At 44.4% G+C, this 25,826-nt stretch overlaps 1 protein-coding gene across 1 annotated transcript in view; it reads right to left on the bottom strand.

Annotated features, from left to right (window-relative positions):
- Positions 1–25,826, bottom strand: part of KIF6 (kinesin family member 6) — a 101,036-nt gene that overhangs the window by 39,164 nt on the left and 36,046 nt on the right. Inside the window, exon 3 of the mRNA XM_039235259.1 lies at positions 4,625–4,675. Within this exon, the coding sequence (XP_039091190.1) occupies positions 4,625–4,675 (51 nt within the window). The remainder of the gene's footprint in view (positions 1–4,624; positions 4,676–25,826) is intronic.

Below are 25,826 nucleotides of genomic sequence, written 5' to 3'. Positions count from 1 at the left end.
CCCAATGCCTCCTCTGCCCCATGTCTGTCTTCCCTGGTTTCCCTGTCCACTCACTTTCAGAAGGACTAGGCTTCTGTGGGTAGGCGGTAAACAGAGAACCATGATCTAGATATTTAGCGAGGAAGAGGAGAAGTCTCATAAGAGCACACACACACGCACAGCACTGGCCTCTCAACGGGCGCTCATCCGTATGCCCGTGCATCGGTGGTAAATGTTGAACAACTAGCTCTCTGGGTAAAAAAGCACCCCGATTTATAATAACATTTGTCAATTTCTATGGCACGAACAGCCCCAGTAGCTGATTTCAAGCTGCCATTGTGTTGTCACTGCATGCGGAGCTGGGAGGAGACATGCAGCAGCACACCATCAGACAGTGTTTCCATGATACAGACGCAGTGGTGGTAAATAACCTCAAGGGAAGGGATAACAGTAAAATGTAGTAAATGACAGATGGCCCCCGACCTACGACGGTTCGACTTGGGAGTTTTTGGCTCTGTGCTGGTGCACGAGTGACACCCATTCCAGAGGGACCATACTTTGGATTTTGAGTTGTGATTTCCCCCCAGGTGGCATGATAGCCTCTCGTGATGCTGGGCAGGGACAGGGAGCCATGTGAACTCGTACAACCATTCAGTACCCGCACAGCCGTTCTGTTTTTCCCTTGCAGCGCAGAGTTCAATCAATTAAGTGAGATACTCAACACTTCATTATAAAATGGGTTTTGGGTTAGATGCTTTTGCCCAATTGTAGGCTAATGTAAGTGTTCTGTGCACGTTTAAAGTAGGCCAGGCATACAGCCCCTCTGGAAAACAGTGTGGAGCTTCCTCAGGAAACTAACAATAGAACTCCCCTATGACCCAGCAATAGCACTGCTAGGAATTTACCCAAGGGATACAGAAATGCTGAGGCATAGGAGCACATGACCCCAATGTTCATAGCAGCACTCTCCACAATAGCTAAAACATGGAAAGAGCCTAAGTGTCCATCAACAGATGAATGGATCAAGAAGATGTGGTTTATCTATACCATGGAATACTACATGGCAATGAGAAACAATGAAATCTGGCCATGTGTAGCAACATGGATGGACCTTGAGGGTGTTATGCTGAGCGAAATAAGTCAGGCAGAGAAGGACAAATATCATATGTTTGCACGTATAGGAGGATTAGGAGGAACTTGACGGAGGAACAAGGGGGAGAAGAAGGGGGGAAATGGTGGGAGAAAGGGAGAGAGGCAAACCATGAGAGACTCTTGAATGCTGACAAAAACTGAGGACTGATGGATGTGGGGGGGAGGGGGGGATGGGCATGGAGGAGGGCACTTGTGGGGATGAGCACTGAGTGTTATGTGGAAACTAATTTGACAATAAACTATTTGTAAAAAAAATAATAATAATAAAAAAATAAATAAATAAAGTAGGCCAGGCAGGGGCGCCTGGGTAGCTCAGTCGGGTAAGCATCTGACTTCGGCTCATGTCATGATCTCATGGTTCGTGGGTTTGAGCCCCACGTCGGGCTCTGTGCTGACAGCTCAGAGCCTGGAGCCTGTTTCAGGTTCTGTATCTCCCTCTCTCTCTGACCCTCCCCTGCTCACTCTCTCTCTCTCTCTCTCTCTTTGAAATAAAATATTTTAAAAAAATAAAGTAGGCCAGGCTAAGCTAGATGTTTGGTAGGTTAAGTGTATTAAATGCATTTTTGACTTGACGATATTCTCAACTGAATCGGGATGTAACCCCATTGTAAGTTGAGGAAGGAAGATCTGTAGTTAGGGAGTGATCAATTTTGAGAATTTGTCGACTTTGTTTTTTAATATGACTTATTTAATTGTAGGTTTCTATAATTTATTTTTTGTTTACTTATTTATTTTGGGAGAGAGAGAGAAAGAACAAGCTACAGAGTAGCAGAGAGAGAGGGGGACATAGGATCTGAAGCAGGCTCTGTGCTGACAGCAGAAAGCCTGATGCAGGGCTTGAACTCAGAAACTGTGAGATCATGACCTCAGCCAAAGTCAGATGCTCAACCGACTGAGCCAGCCAGGTACCTCTCTATAATTTAATTTTTAACAGCAGCTGTGTTTTACCAGAGGTCTCCAAACTTCCGAAATGGTAATGGTTACTCATCCGATGGCTATGGAATTGCCTCTAGTACACCACTGAATCTTCCCTCCACTGATCTACAATCTCTTCCACATGGCACCTCTCACGTTACCATTAAATCCTTGCTCCTCTGAGATATGAGGTTGCCTGTATAGGCTAAGAATTTTCTCGGGCATACACCTCATCATACATACACAGACCTATTCTCACACAAAACACCTGAGAAAACCTCTCTTGCTCAGCTTAGCTCTGGACCCCCTCTTCCCTCCCCGCCCCAGAACAACCAACCAACCTGAACTACACTTTCCTAGAAATCTAGGAATATGGAGGCAAAGAAAGAAACAATACCAAAGGGAACACTTAGAATGGAGGGAGAGGGAAAGTAGAGAGAGGTAGACAAAGGAAGGAGAACGGGGTGGGGGGTGGGAGGGCAAGAGCAGATGTAGTCACTGCCCCGTCCCCCCAGTGGAAGCCCCAAGGAAGCCAAGGACACTGAGCTGCTCTGAGTCTCACCAGAGCGGAGCCGTGAGTCCTCGCCCTTGGCCCCAACATTAGCCTCAAGGGCGAGGGTTAAGGCAGGAAACGGCTCTGTAAACAATCTGTCACACTGAGAGGTTTCTCTCCATGAGAAGAATTCTGGCACGTGGTCGCTGGGGACACGTGAGCGCGGGTGGTTCTGAAACTCTGTCAGACAAGCTCCTAAGAAGTCTGGACTGAAAACGTGGCATTTAACCTCAAAATGGCAGCTGGGAGATGTTAACACTTCTTCTCTAATTGGGATAGTATGCTTTTAAAATAAATAGGTATTTCAAATGCTCTTAATTAGACTTCCAACCAAAGTGCTTTCCCTTTGAAGTCTGCTGATTACTTCAGGCAAAGCTGGGCCCTGTTGAAGCTGACACCTGCCGTCATTCAGAAGAAGGCTCCCAGAGAGACGAGCAGAGGAATTAAGAAGAGGCCCGTGGTTAAAGACAGGCAGCAGTTTCCCAAAGGCCCAGGCCTGTCTGGGGCTGGGTGGTGGGGGAGTGTCAGAGAGGATGAAGCACCTCTAGCCCTGAAAGCCCCAATTATTAGACTGGTATTTTCCAGTTATTGTTTCTAGTCGCTCAGCATCCTGAAGACTGGACAAAGGGCCAGACCACAGCCTGGGGATGTGGGGCCCAGCGGCACTCCTCAGGGATGACTCCCCATCCAGTGACCTACCCGTGAGGCCTGTGAAGGTCACCCGTGAAGGTCACCTTGGCACTGCCTCCCAACAGAGGTCCTCATGCCCTTCCCTGGCCCAGCCAGGGAGCCCAGGCTGCTGGAGAAGGCACTCAGCAGAATCTCAGCTCTGATGCCCTGACTGCATCTCTGGCAAAGGGCAGGTGTAGGGGGGAGGTCCTGGAACATTTACCTGACCTCCCAGTGCCGGAGCCAATAGTGGGAAGCTCAAACTCCAGTCAGTGTGCCTCAGGCTTCCTCATTCTGTGTTTCTGACGTAACCAGTGGCTATCTGATGAGATCATTATTATTATTGAAACTAAACAACCGAACTTCCTAACTATCCAAATTCCTGGGGTCCAATGGGTCATCTTTATGATACTGGGACTTTCCTCCACCTGCCCTCTAGAGGCCCTGATTTCTCTAAGTGCAGGACGTTCCAGGGGCCAGGCCATCTCAAGGGGAACCCTTTGTTTGGAATACATGCATTGCTTATTTAATCAGAGCCCTCTAAGTGTTTGGTCCCAGGCCCGCTAGAGAGGAAACATGGAGGTCCTGCCCAGGATACCTGCTCCCCCAGCCTTTTTGGGAGCTGATCTTTCCTCCGAAGTGACTGCCTTGGGTCACATATCACAGCGGGCATTTGCTCCAGCTGTCTACTGCTTAAAAGGTGCCAGGTTCCTCTTAGAATACCACCGTGCTTGTCAGTGTTTGCATCCTTACTGTACTAAGTGAGCCCATCACTGCTAGCAGTGGAGAGCGTGGGGGCTAAGAGCACCAGGCGTGGACTCAGAGACCTCAGTTCAAATCCTAGTTTCAACACTTCCTAGCCATGTGACTTTGGGCAGGTCATTGAATCTTCTTCATCTAGAAAATGCACTGATTTCTTAGGACTGTCGTGAGGGAGAAAGGAGACTGTGCACACACGGCAGTGCCCAGGAGTGGTTCAGAAAACAGCAGCTCTTTTCATCATCAATTGTTGTTGTTAGGATTAGTTAGTAGTAGCTCTGAAAAGCTCAGAGTAGAGCCCCGAGGATACAGAGTGAAGTTAGGTTAGGGTGTGGGGTGGAAGGGTCAGGGGGATGAGGCAGCAGCTGAGAAGGTGGGGTGCCAGGTCCTGACAGCTGGGAGAAGACACTCAAGATGGGGGTAACTGGTCCCAGAGAAGAGGGGCATCCAAAGGATGCTGCACGACTGCAAACCTTGCCTAGCTTAACCTTCTTGAGGGTTCTGGATGGATGATCTTTGAGTTGGGTCTAGGTGTCTGAGACCACATAGCTTGTGTTTACCTTCACCTTCTTCCTGCAGACTTCACTTTGTACCCACCTAGAGCTACTTGCTGCATATGGTGCTGGGTGATTTCTTCCTTCAAGTGACCTGTCAAAGACACAAAGGAAAACCACTGGTGAGATTCCTACAGGCTGGAGGAAGACTTTGCCTCAGAAGCACATAGCAAGCAAAAATTAAATAGATAGAGCAAGGAAGACAAAAGTGGACATGGCTTCAAGAAGAGCCCTTCCTTTGATGCACTGGATGGTGCTGGAAGAACAGGCTGCCATGCTGGGGACTTGGCTCATCAAGGCAAATATGCATTTCACCTTTGGGCTCAATGATCTTTGTCACTCATAACCTTTGTTAGGGTCCTAGTCCCTTCAGTAGTTCTGTCTATTATTAATGAAGGGGAAGGCAGAATTTGATCTTTTAATAATTTATAGGGCTACTTTTAAATCTACTTTTTTCTCTGATGCTGTATGAAACCATGTCAAATAAAAAAAGATGGTGGTTTTAGTTGATTATAACCTTAATAGGAACACAGCAGTTGATCACTGGGTATGAGACATGTTATTCCAGGTTGCATTAATAAAGGTATAGCGTGTAGTTGAAGGGAAGTGATAGTAATGTACTCTGCATATGTACTCTGTAGTGGTCAGACCACAGTTGGAATTTGTTCTAGGGGCTACTCTTCATAAGGAATGTTAGAAAATATTTGTAGAAAATTGTGACTGGGATGGTGAAGGATCTAAAACCATGGCATATAAGAAACATTCAAGGCAATCTGAGATGTTTAGATGAGAAGAAAAGACTTGGAGGGAGAGAAGGCTCAGAGATAATGACTGTCTTTAAGAATCTGGACATTGGGGCATCTGGGTGGCTCAGTTGGTTGAGCATTTGACTCTTGATTTTGGCTCAGGTCATGATCTCAAGAATTATGAGATTGAGCCCCATGTGGGGCTCTGTATTGACAGCACAGGGCCCCTGCTTGGGACTCTCTCCCTCTCTCTCTCTGCTCTCCCCTGTACTCTCTCTTTCTCCCTCTCAAAATAAAAAGAACAAACTTAAAAAAAATCTGAATGTTGTCATCTGGACAAGAAAACAGATTTATTTTTTTCCTACTCTAGAGGGCAGAAGTCAAGCTGAATAAAGACAGAGTAGGGGCTCAATGAGAGGAAGAAATAGTTCACAATGAAGACTGTCTCAATGTGGATTAAGTTGTCTCAAACTGGACTTCATTTCCTGGCAGAGCAGTGAGTCCCTTTCTGACCGTGCTTGAGAAGAGGATGAGTGACAGTCTATGGGGTATTAAAGCAAGAAACTTTGCCCTGGGTAGGAGTTGGGGCAAAGTGACCTCCAGGTTTCTTCCATCTCTACTGCAATTCTATGATTTCGTGCTGGAAGGAGGGGTGAAGCATCTGCTTGAGAGTCTGTTTATACCCAAGGGCTCAGCTCACTTGTTAAAATGTCAGTGCTGTCTGCATTACATGTCCCATTTGGGAGATGTGATCAGGCCACTGGGGACTCCGAGAAAGCCTGGGAACTTCACTGCTCCCTTGTCTAATGTATTCCTTTCTTCATGTAAAATACATTCAACACCTCAAAGTTTTCAGAAGATGAGTAGACAATGAAGCAGTCACAGGAGACCCCGTCACTCATTGGAAGATAAAAGACACTTGTAGAATGTTATGACTGGGAGGGACAGAAGAGGTCATCCACTTTAACGTCGCACCTAATTCAGGGATCCCTTCTACTTGTAAGACTTGTATGGATCCAGGCTGTCCCACTGATTAAATTGTATAGAAGGAATTATTGGTGTGATGTTGATACCTGCTTCCCGATACCTTCCAGATTTGGACCTGGTCAGCTCTCTGGGACAGCACAGAAGAGGGATCTTCTCTCCCTAGCAGAGAGGATCTGAGGATGCCACGATTTCTCTACTTGGACTTGTCCTCTCTGGGTTAAATGCCATCAGTTCCTTCAGCTCCTCTTGGAGGTCACCATCTCCAGGCGTGTCATAGTGCGAGTCTGTGCCTAGGTTTCCACGTGTCCCCACTGGAGAGGACTGTGCACAAAGAGGGAGCCAACGATTGGGCACAAGCAATGACTGCACCTTAATTCCAAGTGGGAGAGGGTAAGAATTTAGGGAATGTGTCGAGCAGGAGGTGGAGAGGTGGAAATCTGGCTCCAGGGTGAGAACCAGACCAGCCTGGTACCAGCAGGAAAATGACCTGAAACCCAGGCCAGCCACAGCCACAGATGGGATCTTGTCCCCACTCTGAGCAACATGACCTTTATTGTCTACATCAGTGGAGGGGAAGAGGTGGGAGCACAGGGGTGGTGCTGGGCTGAGACATAGCGCGTGCATTCTTCAAATAAAAGGAGGCAGAACTGTGACAAATACAACACGCCACTTAGACACAGCTCTCCACTTGGAGTAGGTCATTAAGGGCTCTCTCATGCCACCCTGGTGCCTGGCTACCTCCTTCCTGGGGAGACTGGATGGTGACTTGCTTTGGAGGACACATTGGGCCGTGTTCCTCCTTGGGAGACTACTTTCCCCACGAGACTCCCGACATCTTGTCTCCTTGACCAGAGGCTTCCCTAATGACGTGTCTCCTCAATGACAAGCCTCCTAACCTCACGCCTTATCCCTGTAGGTGCTCAGCCTTGTCTGTCACAATTTCCCCTGCTCCCACTGGGGCTCCCTTCCCCAAACCCCGGGGAAGGTATTTTGCAATGACAGGGTTAAGGATTCTCCACAGCCTGGGGACAGCTGCTTGTGTAAAGAAAGAAAAGGACTTGCCACCAGCACTGTTAGTTTCTGTAAACTCCACAAAGAGATACCTACTCCCAGAACAATGAGCCATCCCCTTGACAATGCTACATATTGATAAAGGTAGGTTTAAAATGTATGTAGTGATGCTCAATTTTGGTGGATTGGTTAACATCACCTACCACATGGTGATTTTTGTTTTTGAGATCTTCCCAAACAAGCTTCTAAAAATAGCCTTATGGCTGATACCTAATTGCATTTTCTAACAGAGTCATTCTTCATGTGAAGATAACAGTCTCTGGAATCGGCTGGATCTTGAATTTCCGCAGGTTTTGGCAAGAGAAGGAAGTGAGGGGGATTGCAGAATTCACTCAGCATGCAGCTTGCTGTCATTAGCATGGTGATAAATTTGCTGGTTTTGGCATGGGTTCCTGGACACATCCCCATGCCGAGGTATGGAAAAGAGATGAAACGGAAAGAGAGAACTCCCAGCCTGAGGCAGGAGATGGTCAGGGAGGAAGCCAGGGCGGGTGTTGGTGGGGGGGAGGGGGTAGGGGGAAGGCTCCCTTGTAGGAGCATGGTGGTAATTAGTAATCTTGTCTCAGTAATTTACAACAGCACATGCCAGAAACACCTTCTCTCCCTTTCTGGTTCATTGATCACGAGGGTGGGGGTGTGAGGAGGGGGTGGTGGGGTACCTGGAGCTGCAACCACCCATGGGGAGCTCCAGAGGAGACACATGACCTTAGTTAGAAACCACCACATGCGGCGTAGCATGGCATACGGTTTTTCTGTACCAAGTACTTCATATGAAAAGTATTCACTTATTTTTTTTTATAGTGATCATCTTTTGGATAAAACAATTTTCCTTAAAATTCACATTTTATTTTGCATGCCTGTTAGTTTAAATTTGTTTACCAGCTGAAAGCTGCATAGCTGGGCCAGAGCAGAGCTCCTCATTTCCAACTCCCCCAGAATGGCCGTCTGCAGGCTTCTCATGCAGTTTCCGTGATGCAGCACCTTATGAGGATGCTGACATCACTATCAAGCAGTAAATATTTATTGCTCATGCACTATATGTTAAATACTCGGTTATTTTTTTTTTAATATTTTTTTATTTCTAGGAGAGAGAGAGAGAGAGAGACAGCGTGAGCAGGGGAGGGTCAGAGAGAGAGGGAGTCACAGACTGAAACAGGCTCCAGGCTCTGAGCTGGCAGTCAGCACAGAGCCCGACGCGGGGCTCGAACCCATGAACCACGAGATCATGACCTGAGCGAAAGTCGGACGCTTAACCAACTAAGCCACCCAGGCACCCCTAAATACTAGGTTATAAGCGCTGTGGAATATACAAATTAGTTAAGAGTCTCTTCTAGTTCAAGAAAGTTAGCATGAGGGGTGCTTGGGTAGCTCAGTTGATTGTCTGACTTTGGCCCAGGGCATGATCTCATGGTTTGTGGGTTCGAGCTCCGCATCAGGCTGTGCTGACAGCTCGGAGCCTGGAGCCTGCTTCAGATTCTCATGGCAGATCTTGCTTTTTCCCTCATGGATAGTTTGCTTTCCTGGGTCTGGCTCTTCAGCACAGCACTTTGGGGAGCTAATGCCGGACACTGGGAGTTGGACTCAAGATGAAGCAAACTTCTTTGCCATTTTGGTTAAACTGGAAGATAATCACAATCTTGTAGGTATACAGAGTTAGGTTCAGATCCCAACTCTGCTACTTCTAGTAGGAAGTAGGTTCCTCCTAGGTTACTTAACTTATTCTAAGCCTCAATTTTATCATGTGAAAAGGGGGCTGTAATAAAACAGCTGGGATAATACCTGTTTTTCCATATCTCAAGGCTCTTGGGAAGACGGAGAGATGATGTATCAGCCTATGTGACATGCCAGAGTAGTTTTAGGGACAAAGGCACTTTCAGAAATATTGAAAGGATACTATATTCATAAGACACTGGGCTGAAGGGCAAGTGGTGAAATGTGGACTCAATGGCAGACATAAGTTTAGAGGGGGAAAGGCGGGTTAGTGGCATTAGGAAAGGCATCGTCACTACAGGTGAGCTTTGGGTGGATCCTAAAGGGGGCAGAGGTATTACGGTGGGGATGGGAAAGGCACTGCAGGCAAAGAGAATCATGGGACAATAGGGTGGAGAAGGCAAGGCTTATGCTCATTTGGGGTAGGGACTTGGAAGGGAAAGTTTGAGTGGAGTGATAGGGCTGTGGGGAGACTACTGTCCAGGATCCTAGGTCATTTTTCTTTTTAATGTTTATTTATTTACTTTGAAAGAGAGAAAAGAGAGAGAGAGCAAGCACAAGTCAGGGAGGGGCAGAGAGAAGGAGAGAGTGAGAATCGCAAGCAGGCTCCGTGCTGTCAGTACAGAGCCCAATGCGGGGCTCGAACTCACAAATCCTGAAATCATGATCTGAGCCAAAATCAAGAGTCAGATACTTAACCAACTGAGCCACTCAGGAGCCCCAGTAGGTCATTATGAAGGACTCTGGACCCAAGTAAAAATCTGTTCTTCTACTTGACTATACTATTATACGACACCTTGGTAAAAACAAATGAAAGCAAACTTCAGTAGCAGGATTGGGGTGAGAGGAGAATACACAGAATCATGTTGCTTTCCTGAGGGGCCTCTTTGAAGGGGAAGGTCTAGTTAGTGGGTCTGACTTCAGAGTGTTGATTTCAGCTGTGGTGTAGGATGCCAGTTTCTTTGTACTCTAACACAGAGGACTGTGATTGCCAAAAGGTTAGATTGCCTAAAGACTATTTGTAAGGCGATTTATAAAATTAACGGGCCTAGCCCAAATTATGTGTGTAATCCTTAGATGAATTTCCAACAAACAGGACTATGTAAATCCTTTGAAACCTTAAAATCAGGCACATGCATCTCCTCCTTGCTAGTATCTGTTTCATTAGGTTGTATCTAAGCTTGTTTGTATAATTTGAAAATTGACTGAGGCAGGACGCAACTCCTCCCACCAAAGCAATGGGGAATAAAATCAAACAAGAGACTGATAAGAAGACTGCTAGATTAGATTTCAAGACAGATTTCTGAAGACCAGAAGTGGGACAGAAGTGCAAAATGGTAAGTGGAGTCTAAGCCTTTAGATGACAGGGCTTCAGGTCCGGAAGCAGGAAGATGACTAAAAGGGCACCATGTGAGATGCAGTCTGAAGCTGCAGGGTGCGGTGAGGGTCCCCTGCCACCCTATCTGTGGCTGGAAGGGGACTGAGGGGAAAAAAAGTGCTGCTAGGTGCTGCCTAGAGCTATGGTTCCCTTCCTACTGCAAGCCCATTGAGGAAGAAAGGTACAAACTCAGCCTCTCAGTTGCTACACCAAGTTGCCCACTGACACTCTGACCAGATGGGCCACATCCTGGTATCACTGTAGAGCAGTGACTCCGAATTGTCTTCCCTACTGGCTGGGGTTGGGGGGGAGGAGTTGGAGGGTCTGTGAGACATACAGGGATGAGCACAAAGGGACAGAGAGAAAGGGAAAGAAATCAAATGTGTTTCCTTAAAAATGAACCTGCCCACAAAAATGCCAAAATGTATGAATAAATCTAATGCTAAAAAATGATAGCAAAATTAATAGCTGGAACATGAATTCATTACAGATGAAAGTAATTTTCTGGATAGATAGATACAGACATCTATTGACGCAGACCCACAAAGGGCTGAATTAGTCTTACTCTTTAGGTTACAGCATATTTTCCTTGTCAGTATGGGCAAAGCCCTGCATGTACACATGTATGCACATATGTATGTAAAGCCCTGCATTTACGTACATATGTATGTAGCTATAGGTATGTATGTGTGTGTATATATATGTACGTACGTGTGTGTTTATCCCTGTGCCTTATGCCCCATTGCTAATTCCCATCCCCCTACGCCTCTAAGAGGTGGCCATTCTGATTGGATGGATGCATACCCTTTAATCATATATATTTTTACAAATTGTATTCAAGTTTTCTGTGAGCTTTTAAGCCACGGAAGTAATACTGTGCTATAGATCTCATTTATTTATTGGTACCATGTTTTTGACATCCACTCACGTTGCTGTATGTGCATCCGGTCCTTGGTTTCTAACTGCTACACGCATGGCATAGAGTGTACTCCAACCTTGTAACTTTCCTTCCCCAAGGGGAGAACGACTAGATTGCCTCCCACTCCCAGTAGCACAGACAGTGCTGTGATGGCCGTGCTGGAACATGGAATCTTACATGCCCGCGAGAGACTCCCCTGCTGGCTTTCTGCTGATCTGATTTGAGGTGCCGCCTTTCATAATGATGGTGCCACTCAGTGCTCCCCAGACAGACTGCAAAATAAGTATGTTGAGCATACTCCAAGAGATTGATGACGGCTTATGCTTTCTTTAAGGAAGAATGAGAAATCATACAACAAATAGGTATGAATAAGAATAGGCGGAGAGGAAAGATGTTTTGAAATGAAAAATAGAGTCATGACTTAAAGAACCAAAAATAATAGAGGGAATAAGAGGAGAAAACCCCAAACAGGACATATTTTAAAGGTGAGTTTGTGATTGGAAAGATAATATGGAGAAAGTCACCCCAAACCCACCTGAAATATGGACTGGACAGCAAGACAGGAAATGGGAAAAGGCAGTTAAAAGTCCTAGAGGGGAGACCAAGAGGCATCACCAGGTGTCTGAGGAGAGTTCTAGAAGAAAGGAAGGCGGCATTGTGAAGGGGCAGTACTGGAGGAGACAGCAGACATGTTTTTCTGGAACTGAAGAAAGGCATAAGCTGGTGGGTTGCAGGTGCGCTCTGAGCACAGAGCAGCGCAAATGAAGACAGACCTGCCCTTGGACACATCACAGTGCGAGTCCTGACCTTTGGGGAAGAAGAGCCACTGTTCTCGGCCACCAGTGGACCTGCAGCAGAACTCCGTAGACCACGGTCCACGTCTCAGCCATGGCAAGGGGTGCCAGGGACAATGGAGGGAAGTAAACTGTCAACCTGAATTTTATACATGGTCCAACGTTCATTCTTTGATGAGGGAACAATGAAGACATTTTCTGTCATAAGAGGATTGAGAGCATTTACCACTCACGAGTGACCACCCCCCAAAAGGGAGTCAACTGGGAGGCAGCCAAGCATGGAGGCTCGGTACATGGACTTTGGAGCCAGGTGCCCTAGTTGGCATATCAGCCAGGCTATCTACTGGGCACCATTGTGCTAGCTACTGAATGGCTATGTGCCTCAGTTTCCTCCTCTACACAACAGGGATAGTACTGGTATCTGCTGTGAGGAGTGAATTAGGTCACATATGTAATGTGCTCAGAAGAGTGCCTAGGATATAAGAACTGTAGAAGTGTAGACAGTTATGATGATCAGCAAGAAGAAAAATTAATACAGAGAAATATGTAGGAAAAAGAAACAGTGATGAACATTAAAAGGAATAAATATTTAAGGAAAAATACTTAACCATTGACCATAAAAACTCTGTGTGTGTGTGTGTGTGTGTGTGTGTTGTGTGAAAACTGAAACTCTAAGTAATAATAACATGATGGAGGTAAGGTGAGAGGATGTTCAATGGGGGAGTTAAAACAAGCTGTAGCCCTGGATGTGGCTGGGTGGGAGGGTGGAGGGTATATCTGGAATAACTACAGACATTGTTATAGTTACTTTTTAACTCTAGAAGAATAAGAATACATACTATAACAGCCGAGTCAATAGAGAATCAGAAAAAAGGCAGTGGAGGACTGCAGGGAAGGAATGCCAAGATTTTAATAATTCAGTAGAGCAGGAAAGGAGAAAAAGGAAGCAAAGAAGAGAATGGGTAAAAAAGAACACAAATGATCCTGTGGTCAAACAATGGCAAGAGCCTTACATACATGTGTATATAGCTCTGTGTGTACATGCGCCTATGTAGCCATATGAGCGTGGAGGTCATGTGGATGGATGCCCACAAAGCTGTGAGGATGGGTTACCTGAGGGTAGACAATGAATTGGGTAGGAGAGGTAGGAGCCAAGCAAGATGAAAAAAGAAAGGTACGTATGATTTATGATTTATATAAAAGCCTATGTATATTTATAAAAAGAAATTAAAATTTAAAAACCCACTGCAATTTGCTTCCTTGAGAAGGAACAGGATGTTACTGCAGCATGCTGACAATTGTGCTTGGGTCCCTGCTGCGCAGTGACATCATCTGTTATGGGTGCTGACTGAAAATGTTTATGGCCTGGGTCCCAGTGCCAGGGCTGGGGGTGAGGAGGTGTCCCAGCCTATTTACCAGTCCTCTGTTATTGCCCTGGGCCATGTGCAAGAAAGGTGAGGGCAGAAGATGGAGAGTCAGAGGAAGCCCAGCCCTTCCCGAGTCAAGGAAGCCCTTAGTTGCCACAGTAAACCAAGGGATCTCCACCAGCCTGGGCTGGGGGAGGCCCTGAGAAGCCTTCAGCCCTCCCTTGGAGCATGGAGGACTGGTCCTTTCCTGGATTCCCCAGAAAGAAAGGTTCAATGACGGGGCACTGAGTGGGAGGCCATGAATGGTCTAAATGCCGGGCAAATGTTTTTAAGCCTTCTCGTTCCAACATGACATTTCAATTCTCCAGATTTCAAGACTTTTCTTCCCCTTGGTAACATATTAAGTTGCAGAGAGAGGAAAAAAACAGCAGCTCATTCTTAATATCAATAATTTCAAGAAAAACATACGGTAACTTGCCTTGATTTTCCCCACTGGGATTTTCTCAAGAGCACCCCGTCACCTTGGCCCTATCTTGCAAAGGAGGATGTGCCCCATAATTGATGAGCATTTCAGCTCAGGATGAAAACACCAGACAGCGGTCTGGGCTTCAAGACAGCTCTGTTCTTATCACCAGGACACTACATGATGATCACATTTTGGGAGAATGCTCTCATTTGTAAAAAATGACCAAATTATACTATGTCTGGGAGACCTGATTCTTTTCCAATGGGATATTCATTCCGGATACCCAAGTAATCATAATAATCATAGGAGATTAGCACATTTTGTCTGGAGCTTAGGCATTTGGCTATTATATATACTTAATTAAGCTAAGGAGCTCATTGATATCACTATTCCAGTATGTGATAATATTCCATAAACATATTTGAAGAATTAAGTAAATAAGCACATTTGTTAAAGGCTCAAATAAACATGCAAGTAGGTAAGCATCAGGAAAATTTTCAGCTAAGCAACCAGCATAAATTGTTAAATACTAACCATCTTAGGGAGCTGAGGGCTCAAGATTGTGTTGGCATCCATTCAAAAGATGTTACTTTAGATGCTTGGAAGGTCTTATCTCAGCAAGGGAAGGATATAACTAGCTTTCAAGACCCACCCTGGAGGAGTAACTATAGACCACAATCCTTCTTCCCATCATGGCTCTGGTTTCTAGGGCTGCTTTTGGGGGCACAGGGAGGGTCCATCCAGCATGGCTTCTGGTTTCTATCCTGAAGCTCCAGAGGTAGTACAGGGGACACTCTCAGGGAAACCTGGGCACATTCAAGCCTCCTCTCTTCCAGTGTGGGTGGGTCAGGCATAGTGTACTTATTCCCAGTTCTCCCCAGCTCACACTGGAGGCTAGTTTGTACTGGCCCCTCATGAACCATGGAGGTAGGAGGCAGGGCTCACTTAAGGAGTGTGAAGTAAAGCACAGGCACTAAGATGTTTGATTTGGCAGTGTATCTAGTTTTTAGTGAATTCAAACATAAAACTTTCTACAAATGTGGGACCCCACATACAAAACCTCTGCCTTCTGATCATTAGTCACCCTCAAATTCACCATTACTTTCATTAGTAGCTGGGTCTTTCATATTCCTTTATATAGTCAAATATGATTGATTTCTGTAATTGGAAGTAAATGACTTTTTAATAAGCTTGCTTGAAATGCTGGTAGTAATCGTCCTCTGTTTTCAGGGCCTGGGATGATTACTACCCTCATCCTTTTATTGCTTTTTTTTCTTCCAGAAAATAGCACTAGAACTCTTTCTCTCTTTTTTTAATTAAAAATAGTTTTTAATGTTTATTTTTGAGAGAGAGAGAGAGAGAAAGAGAGAGTGAGGGGAGGGGCAGAAAAAGAAGGAGATTCAGAATCTGAGGCAGGCTCCAGGCTCTGAGCTGTCAGCACAGAGTCCTACATGGGGCTCGAACCCATGAACCGTGAGATCATGACCCGAGCCAAAGCCAGATGCTTAACTGACTGAGCCACCCAAGTCGCCCGGAACTCTTTCTCTTTTTGTTTCTGTTATGGCTAAATATTATCGAAGAGAAGAGGGTAAGAAAGAGAGAGGCAGACTTGCTGACCATTCTGCAGAGGATGCTTTACAGAAATGACATGGTTCAGGGAGAATATAGCTTCCCCTCTCCGAACCTGAGTTCTGCCTATGTGAAATGCTAGTATGTGTGGCTCTACTTCTGTAAGGATTTCCATCCCCGCTGCCCATTTTTGGCAGATAAGTGGAGAATAAGGAAACCCAGGGAGTTAGGATCAGAAAAAGGAGGCAAAACAGATAGCAAAACTGGAAGGGAGGCTTCTGCGGTGAAGCTTTGGGAGAGATGAAGCCAGTTGAAGGGGGAAGTACACACAGCCTGAGGAGCACTTTCTTCATCCATTAGAAGGAGCGGGGTGTGGGGGTTTGGGGAGTTGGAACATGTGTAAGCAGAGCTGATGGCATTGGTCTTGGTGCTGTTTCTCTGGGGAGTCAACTACTCCAAGTTGTAAAATCAGGCAGTGAACACTCAGAAGAAAAACAGACACAGAGAAGGAATTGCCATAATATGCAAAGATAAAAATAACTCAAGCTTCATGTTGAAACTTTTGGGGAGAGAGATCCTGAAAAAAATTCAGCGTATTAAGGAATGATAAGTGGAAGTTAAATATACACAACCTGTTATGACAAACTGAAGATGAATTAGATGCTATTGTATGTTCTTTAGTGTCTTGGCTTTAGTATTTTGTTCTGGTGAATCTACAAATATTTGTAGGGCCTTTCAGAGGTTGACTTGCAAACTTTATCTTGTTTTTCATATAAAGGTTTAATCCTTAATTATAGATTTTCTTATCACAGGGATGTTTGGGTCCCTCAGGGCTGGGGATGGATGGACAATTGCTCTACAATGCTCTACAAATTAGACAGTATATGTCCCAGGGCATAGCAATTGCTGAGAACTCTCATTACAGCAGAAGCTGCTTTCCGTTCAGCTCGGAGTGTGCTGATCATCAGCTGCTCTGGGGGCCTAACAGGGGCCAGGACCCAGACCTTCACATTCTTTGAACTTGGGGAGATTAGAATTTTCAGAATTAGGAGCAGACTCTGCCTTCTACAAGAGAGTGTAGATAGTATCTTCAAGGCAAACAGCTGTGTTTGAGATAATCTAATCATTTAATGGACCACTTGAGGTCCATATATATATAAGGCGAAGCTCCACTCTTCTTGGGGAAGCTCTAAAAATGAGATAAGCCAAATGCAGGTGTTTCAGGATAAGCGTTAGGTGTTCTGTGTTCAGAAAAACACACTGGCTGTGTTTCTTCTAGCAGAGCTGTGTGCCCATGCAGCTAGAGAATTTTTTTCCCCTAAATCTAAAATGTAGACTGTCATATACCTTAAAAATAGAGTTTGTGCTTAGACGGTATGATGGCTAATTCTATGGGTCAACTTGGCTGAAGTATGGTGTCCAGATGTTTGGTCAAATACCAGTGTTAATCACATGAGTTTACATATAATTAACATTTATATCAGCTGATTTTGAATAAAGCAGACTACTGTCCATCATGTGGATGGGACTCATCCAGTTAGTTGACAACTTTAAGGGAAAAAAGACTGAGGCTCCCTGAGGAAGAAGTAATTCCAGAATGCCTTGGGACTCGAGTTACAACATCAACTCTTCCCTGGGTCTCCAGCCTATAGACTTAGCCTGCAGAATTTGCACTTGCCAGCCTTTACAATGACATGAGTAAATTCCTTAAATGAATCAGTCTCTCTCTCTCTCTCTCCACACACACACACACACCCACACACACGTTATTGGCTCTCTGTCTCTGGAGAAGCTTAATACAGACGGTAAGGGTGCGTGTTCTTGTCCAAGCACTTGTTCTAGTACTTTGTAAGCAGAGGACAGACCATGGTGGCATAAATGTGCAGGCCTAATCTGGTCTTCACCTTGCACATAAATAGAATCTCTCATTTAGGTACTAAAAGGTGATCATCATAACAGGGGAAAGACACTACTAGTATTTGGTGAGATGCATCTGGTCCTGCACAATAAAGAACTTCCCAACTCAATAGGCCAATGGCATCCCCATTGAGAAAGGTATGGCAAAGAGCTGGTCACTGGGTGCAGCCTACCTGGACTAGCAACTTGCTTGTGTCATTTAAGACTGAATAGCCCAGAGTTTGGGAAAACAAAGTGCTGTGAACTATCTGTCAAGGCTAAGAGTTCAGCCAGGGGCCTTAGAGAGAGTGAATATATAAAGAGGCAGTCGAGCCTGGAGGCCAAATAGGCTGCTACTTGGAATGCCTGGCTGAGGCCCGGAGCCACCAGGCAAAAGCCCTCCAAGAGCCCCACTTCCAGAAGTAGCAGTTAGCTACTGTCCCACAGCCATTTCCATTAGCCATTAGTAAGGTCTTAGAAAAGTCGGCCTGGCCTAGTCAAATGTGGCAGCCTGGGAGGCAGGGTCCCTGGGGCTGGAGCAGTGGCCATCAGCAATGCCACCATCAGAGGACAGCAGGCCCAGTATATCTGCATATGGTGGCCTCTGCTGCGTGGACAAAGATGAGGGGGCCAGGAAAGAATGAGGAGTCCTAGGCATGTACGTACAACAGAGCATCCAAGAGACCATCCTTGGGGACCCTCTCAGGATCAGTCTGGGGACTTGTTTTGAGGTGAATGGACTAATTTTTATCAGGAAAGCCAGTAGGAACTTCAGCCATAATAGTTTGGGAATAAAAAAGAGAATCAGCCACATATGGCTGTCACTGGCTGGTGAGGCCAGAGATACATATGTGAGACTCACTGGGAGGATCTTCCTCTGATGCTGTCCTCCCTCCAACAACCGGAATGGAGGGCCTTTAGAGGCAGGTGACAGGTATGAAGGCCATGCAACTGGGAAAGGAAAGCATCTTTCAAACATAGTCTCGATGAGTCTATTCCAAACTGATACCAATCCCAACTCCCAAATTTCTCAAGAAATGAGATCTGGTTAAATTTGTTCCTTTTTTGCCATTCTTAAAAAATATCAAATGGGGCATCTGGGTGGCTCAGTAGGTTAAGCATCCAGCTCTTGATTTTGCTTCAGGTCGTAATCTCCCATGTGTGGGATCAAGCCCCACATACTCAGCATGGAGCCTACTTGGGATTCTCTCTCTTCCTATCCCTCTGTCCCTCTCTAGCCCTCTCTCTCAAAAAAAGTTTAAAAAAATATCAAAAGCTAATATTTTGCAGATGGCTTTACACTGGCCATGCTGGCCAGGCTTCATGGGGTCCAAAGCAAACACACCTGATCTACGTTTGGTCAGCACTGGGAGGCCCTAGAAGGCCAAGGAATTAACAGAGGAATCCAAGGATTGTTTCTTATCCCGAAAGGCCTCAACCTGAAATAGCTCTTGCTTTGCAGAACTTGTATGAGTGTGGCAAGGAGGGGGAGCAGGGCTGTGGGGGAGAAGCTTGTGAATCCATTCAGGTTCCTATAAAAGGATTTTGATGCTATCTGTCATTGGAAACAGATCTGACTCCTTCTTCATGGTGATGAATATTTATAATCTCTTCTCCTCATCGTCCACGGTGTCAATGAAGAGTGAATACGTGTGACATGCAGTGTTTGGTGAGAACTTCGCTCTGGGCCTTAGGATGCTGTCTGCTGCAGACAATGTGCTTGAGGAAATAATGTTCTGTACCACAAAATTGCAAAGATCTGTTTTCTGTGGAATTATGTGTTAGATTGATGTGAATGATCCTTTGGGGGTTGTTATTTTAACAAGGAGAGGGCGTTTTGTGGAACTGGTTGGTTTTTACCTGGATCTCAGGAAATCACCAACTATGCTAATACAATAGATGAATGATAGGTGAAGTAAGATCTTGCATGCATGGCAAGAAAGAGACAGTGACAGCTAAGCATCTGGATGCAAACAGAGCACCCCTAATTCCTATCAGTGTGACATTGTCAATACTGATGGTGACATCTAGGAAGCTCGCAAAGGGGCCTCAGGGCTTCTTGCAGTTTCCCAACCCACTTCAGCAATCTCAGATCCAACCTGCATAACCCTGCTCACAGTGTTCTCCGTCTTTCCTATGCCATTTGAGTTTGTTGACCTCCTGTCTTAATGTGGTGTCTTCCAAGAGCAGACCCCAGGACAAGGAGCTTATTTGGGAAGTAATCCCTGGACAAACTGATAAGAAGGTGGGGAGGTGAGACAAGGAGGGAAAGCAACCAGTAAAGGGGGCAATGGCAACCCAGCAGCCACTGTGGCCAAGTCCAGTTTAATGGCACTGGGCACCTCTGGGGGATAGTGGAGGACACATAGCTCCAAGTTGCCCCTCCTTGCGGTGAGAGAGGTGGGGTGTATATACACCAACTTCCAATAGACACCACTGAGGCCTCCTGGGAGCAGGGAGAGGTGTTAATTCCCTGGCGCTAGCCCACCCTACATGGCCACAGACTGTTTTCAAGAAGACTGGAAGGTGCTAGCAGATGAGGCCGTGCTAGCAAGCACACACACGGCACTCGAGGGGATACGGGTGAGGCTCTGACAGCATCTGCTCGATCCTCTATTTCTTGTTCTTCAATCTCCTTGTCTGAGAAAGATCAGTACCTCCTACAGCTAATGCAGTCTCTTAAAAATAGAGCTTAATTCTCTGGCAATCAAGCCAGCAGAGAGAGAGGGCCAGAAGAAATTAAATATTCCAGCCAGTCTGCTGCCTGATTTCTTACAGGCTTGGCTAGTATTCTGGGGGCTAGATTTTCTGACCTTGCAGATAGGAGTGCCTGTAGCTGCTACTAGTTTTCTACTGACCATATAGAAACCAGACTTCCCAGACCTTGGCTCCCATTCTGCATGTGGGTAAGTTACTCTCTCTCTCTCTTGCCGCCTCTGTTTCCCCTTTGGGGAGATCAGCTTTCACGTGGCGCAGTGGAAGGAAAGCAGTGACATGTTGCCGTGGTGGTAAATGCCACTTCCCTGGCAGAGGTCGGCTCCATCAGGAGCATGAGGGACTTGAGCCATTTCAGGGACTCACCTTAGAATAATGCAAACCACGCACCCTCCTCGGCCTGGGTCCCTGGGCCAAAACAGGCTCACTCACTGTTTTACAGTGAGTAAAACAACTCACTCTGTTCTATGCCCCGTAGAAACTGGCAGCTATGTAGGAAGTCAGGGAAAGGCGTGTCTGGCTGTGGGGTGGGCAAGGGGGCAGTGCTCCACGAAATGCTGCTATGTGCTAAGCAAACTGCCTTTAGGGAGACACAGACCAAAAACTCTCGTGACACATGTTTAAGAAACCCATAGATTTGCCGGGTTGAGCATATAAGGAGAAATTGTATTGTAGATGATTATCTCTGATAAGGTGCCTCCTAATTTTTCACAGGACACTTATTTGTGGTGACCTGTTACTCCAACAGAGCCAGGCTGAGAAGCCCTCACCTGTGGTGTTTTAGGCAGCTTGACGCAGTAACCACAGGGCTCAATCCTAGGAGTCTTCTTTGTCCTACTTCTCAGCACTTACAAGCACTCCAAGGATGGGACTCTTGGGATTTGTGTGCGCCCCCTCCCCCACAGCCTTGAACTTCATAGATGCACAAGAATTGTTAAATAAATAAATCACAGGACCTAGAGTTTCCACCGATATCTCTGATCAGAGAAGCCCTCAATTTCCTACCCTTACTTCTAATGCCAAACTGCCCAAACTCAGGAAAAACTGTGGTAAAGACTCTTACTCTGTTTAGCCCGAACAGTTCAACACTCCTGTATCCTCAACCCACACACAATTGCCAAAGGCACCCTTTCTCTAGAAATTAAAAAAAAAATTCTGTTCTCTGCATAAGATTCGTTTCAAAATTATAGCTGAGGTGCAGTTTAATACTGCTTCCTGTCTTCTTTCTTTGGTGGACTCATACTTTTAAAAATTATTTATTTATTTATTTTTATTTTTTATGTTTATTCATTTTTGAGAGGCAGACAGACAGACCATGGGCAGGGGAGGGACAGAGAGACAGGGAGACACAGAATCCAAAGCAGGTTCCAGGCTCTGAGCTGTCAGCACAGAGCCTAACACGGGGCTTGAACTCATGAACCACAGATCATGACCTGAGCCAAAGTCAGAGGCTTAACTGATTGAGCCACCAGGTGCCCCTATTTATTTATTTTGCTTTTAGAGAGAGCACACACATATGTGCATGAGCCAGGGAGGGGCTGAGAGAGAGGAAGAGAGAGAATCCCAAGCAGGCTCCATGCTGTCAGTGCAGAGCCTGGCACTTGGCTCAATCTCACAAACCATGAAATCATGACCTGAGCTAAAATCAAGAGTAGGATACTTAACCAACTCAGCCACACCAGTGCCCCTTATTTTTAAATTTAATTTTATATTAAATTAACATATAGTAAAATTGACGTGTATGTGTGTGTGTGTGTGTGTGTGTTCCTGGGCAGTTCTATGAGATTTAACACATATAGATTTGTGTAACCACTATCTCAATCAGGATGCCCCCAAATTCTGTTGTCCCCCAAAGTCTCCTCATCCTGCTCTGTGGAGTCATACCCTCCTCCAGCCCTGCTTGCCATCACCATAGTTTTGTCTTTCTCAGAAAGTCATATAAATGGAATAAGAGACTATAAAGTTTTATCAGACTGGTGTCTTACACTGCACAATGCCTCTGCGGTTTTGTGTGTTGTTATGTGTGTCAGCAGTTTGTCCTTTTTATTGCCCAGCACTATTCCATCGTATGTACCACAGTTTATCCATTCACTTGTTGACGGACATTTGAGTTATTTCTCGTTGTTGGCCATTAAGAAAAGAACTGCTATAAACATCTATAAGATTTTGGGTTGGGGCGCCTGGGTGGCTCAGTCAGTTAAGCGTCCTACTTCGGCTCAGGTCATGATCTCACAGTTTGTGGGTTGAAGCCCCGCATCGGGTTCTGTGCTGACAGCTCAGAGCCTGGAGCCTATTTCAGATTCTGTGTCTCCCTCTCTCTCTCTGCCCCTCCCCTGCTCATGCTCTGTCTCTCTCTGTCTCAAAAAATAAATAAACTATAAAAAAACAAACAAAAAAAGATTTTGGGTTAACATAAATTTTCATTTCTCTAGGCTAAATACTGGGTTGTACGATATGTCTATGCTTAACTTTATAAGAAACTGCCAATTGTTTTCCAAAGCGTCTGTACCATTTTGCATCCTCACTAGCAATATCTGAGTCCTAGCTCCTGGCTGCTCCACACCCTTGCTAGCATTTGGTACTGTCAGTTTAAACAAAAATTTTTAAAGCTATTTTAATAGTGATGTAGTGATACCTCAGTATTGTTTATTTAAAAAATCTTTTTCTTTCCTTCCTTCCTTCCTTCCTTCCTTCCTTCCTTCCTTCCTTCCTTCCTTCCTTCCTTCCTTTTTCTTTTTTTTTTTTTTTCCAGGAGAGTGCGAGTCAGGGAGGGGCAGGGGTTGTGTGAGAGTGAATGTTGAGCAGGCTCCATGCTCAGCACATGGGGCTCGATCTCATGACTGAACGATCATGACCTGAGCCAAAATCAAGAGTCTGACACTTAACTGACTGAGCCACCCAGGCACCCCAGCATTGTTTTAAATTACGTTTCTCTAGTGGCTAATGACGTGGAACATCTTTGTATGTGCTCTTTTGCCATTCGTCTGTGCTCTTGAGTGAAGTGTCTGGTCACCAGACACTTGCCTCCCCACCTCAACATTGCCCATTCTTTTTTTTTTTTTTTTTTTTAAATAAGCGAGCTGTTTATTTTCCAAGTATTGACTTTTGAGACTTTATATTTATTTATTATATTTGAAATCCAGGTCTTTTGTCAGAGATGGTATTTGAAAATCTTTTCTTCCAGTCTGTCACTTGTCTTTTCATTCTCCTAATAACGTCTTTCATGAAGAAAAAGTTTTAATGATGATAAAGCCAATTTCTCACTGCTTTTTTCTTTGGTGGACTATACTTTTGGTATGATATCCAAGAATCTTGGCCATGAAGAGCATCTCTAATGTTTTCTTCCAAAATGTTATTGTTTTACATTTGGATCTCTCATCTATTTTGACTTGATTTTTGTGTATGGTATAAAAATAGGCTTTTGTTTTGCATATGGATGTCCAATTTTACTAATGCTGGTTGTCAAAAAGATGATTCTTCCCTGTTACATTGGCACCTTTATTGAAAATCAATGGACCTTCAGTGTATGGGGTCAGTGTTTGTACTTTCTAACCTGCTCCATTGATCTGCATGTCCATCTTTTTGCCGATGTCAAAACTGTCTTGACCACAGCAGCTTCTAGTAAGTCTTATATTTGGGTGGTGCAAGTCCTCCAGCATTATTCTTTCATAAAATTGTTCTGACAATTCTAATTCCACTGCCTTTTCATAAACATTTTGGAATCACCTTCTCTACAACTACAAACAGTTCTGTTCGTGTTTGATCAGACTTATATTAAAGCTAATGATCAGTTAGAGAGAACTGCCATGTTTTCTATATTGATTCTTCTAATTTATGAACACGGCGTGTCTCCATTTACTTAGAGCTTTTTTGATTTCTTTCATTAGAGTTTGGTAGCTTTTGGCATGGAAATCTTCCATATGCTTTACTAATTGAATACCTATTTATTTTTGAACTACTTTAAATTATGTATTAATATATGTTATATAACTATATGATATATAAAAGTATAAAATGATGAATATTTTGTTTTTATTGTCAAAACTTGGTGTATAAAGTATGACTAACTTTTGTGTATGGACCTTATATAATGCAACCTTGCTAAACTTCTTTATTGCTTCTAGGAATTCTTATAGATTCTTGGAATTTTCTAAATAGAGAAATATATCATGTGTAAATAGAGACAGTTTCATTACTTCATTTCAAATTCTATGCCTTTAAAATTTTTGAAAATGTTCATTTATTTTTTAGAGTGAAAGAGCATGAGTTGGGGAGGTGCAGAGAGAGAGGGGGAGAGAGAGAGAGAGAGAGAGAGAAAGGGAGAGGGAGAGGGAGAGGGAGACAGAATCGAAAGCAGGCTCTGTGCTATCAGTGCAAACCAAATGTGGGGCTAGAACTCACGAACTGTGAGATTGCGACCTGAGTCACCGAGGTACCCCTCTGTGCCTTTTTTATATTGCACTGGCTGAAACTTTTGGCATTGTATTAAATAGGAGTAGTAAGAGTTAATAATTTTAATTGTTGCCTATTTTAGAGAGGAAAGCATTAAGTCATTCACCAGTAAGTATGATGTTAGCTGTGAGTTTTTAATAGTTGCCCTTCATCAGGTTGAGGAAGCTCCCTTCTATTTCTAGTTCACTAAAGTTTTTGTTGTGAATGAATGTGAAATTTTACCACATATTTTTCTGCTTCAATTGGTATGATCATGTGTTTTTCTTTCTTAGCCTGTTAATATGGTGGCTTGTATTGGCTGATTTTTGAATACTGACCCAGAATTGTTTTCCTGAGGCAAAGCTCCTTTAGCTGTGGTGCATTATTCTTTTTATATATTGCTGGATTTAATATGCTCACCTTTTTTTTTTCCTACTAGTCTCCATGTCCAGCTTAGAGCCTAATATGGGGCTTAAAATCCCGACCCTGAGATCAAGACCTGAGCTGAGATCAAGAGTCAGACACTTAACTGAGCCACCCAAGTGCCTCAGGATGCTAGTATTTTTAATGAGGATATTAGTCTATAGTTTTCTTGTGATGTCTTCATTTGATTTGGTATCAAGGTAATAATGCCCTCATAAAACGTGTTGGGAAATGTTCTGTCGTGTATTTTTTGGAAAAGACAGTATGGAATTGGTATTATTATTATTATTATTTTTTAAATGTTTGGTAGAATTCCACAGTGAAACTACCTGAGCTAGGAAATTTCTATTTCAGAAGACTTTTAACTATGAATTCAATTTTTAAAATAGATATAGAAGTATTTAGGTTACCCAATTCTTGAATGAATTTTAGTAGTTTGTGTCTTTCAAGAAATTTATCCATTTTATCTAAATTGTAAAATTTGTATATTGTTTGCAACAGTCCCTTATCCTTTCAATGAATGTAATGATATCCCTCTTTCATTCTTGTTACTGGCTATCTGTGTCTTTATTTCTTTGTCACTGTAGCTAGATGTTTATCACTGTTATTGATGTTTTCAAAGAACCAGTTTTGGTTTCATTGATTTTCTTAAATGTTTTTCTCTTTTCATCGATTTTTGCTCTTATCTTTATTATTTCCTTCCTTCTGCTTGCTTTTGAATTATTTTGCTCTTTCTAGTTTCTTAAAGTGGTAGCTAAGGTGGTTGATTTAGA

The sequence above is a fragment of the Hyaena hyaena genome, unplaced genomic scaffold, assembly GCF_003009895.1.
Source record: "Hyaena hyaena isolate Hyena2069 unplaced genomic scaffold, ASM300989v1 scaffold_96, whole genome shotgun sequence".
NCBI classification, from domain to species: domain Eukaryota; kingdom Metazoa; phylum Chordata; class Mammalia; order Carnivora; family Hyaenidae; genus Hyaena; species Hyaena hyaena.
This window is presented reverse-complemented; position numbering and strand designations above follow the sequence as displayed.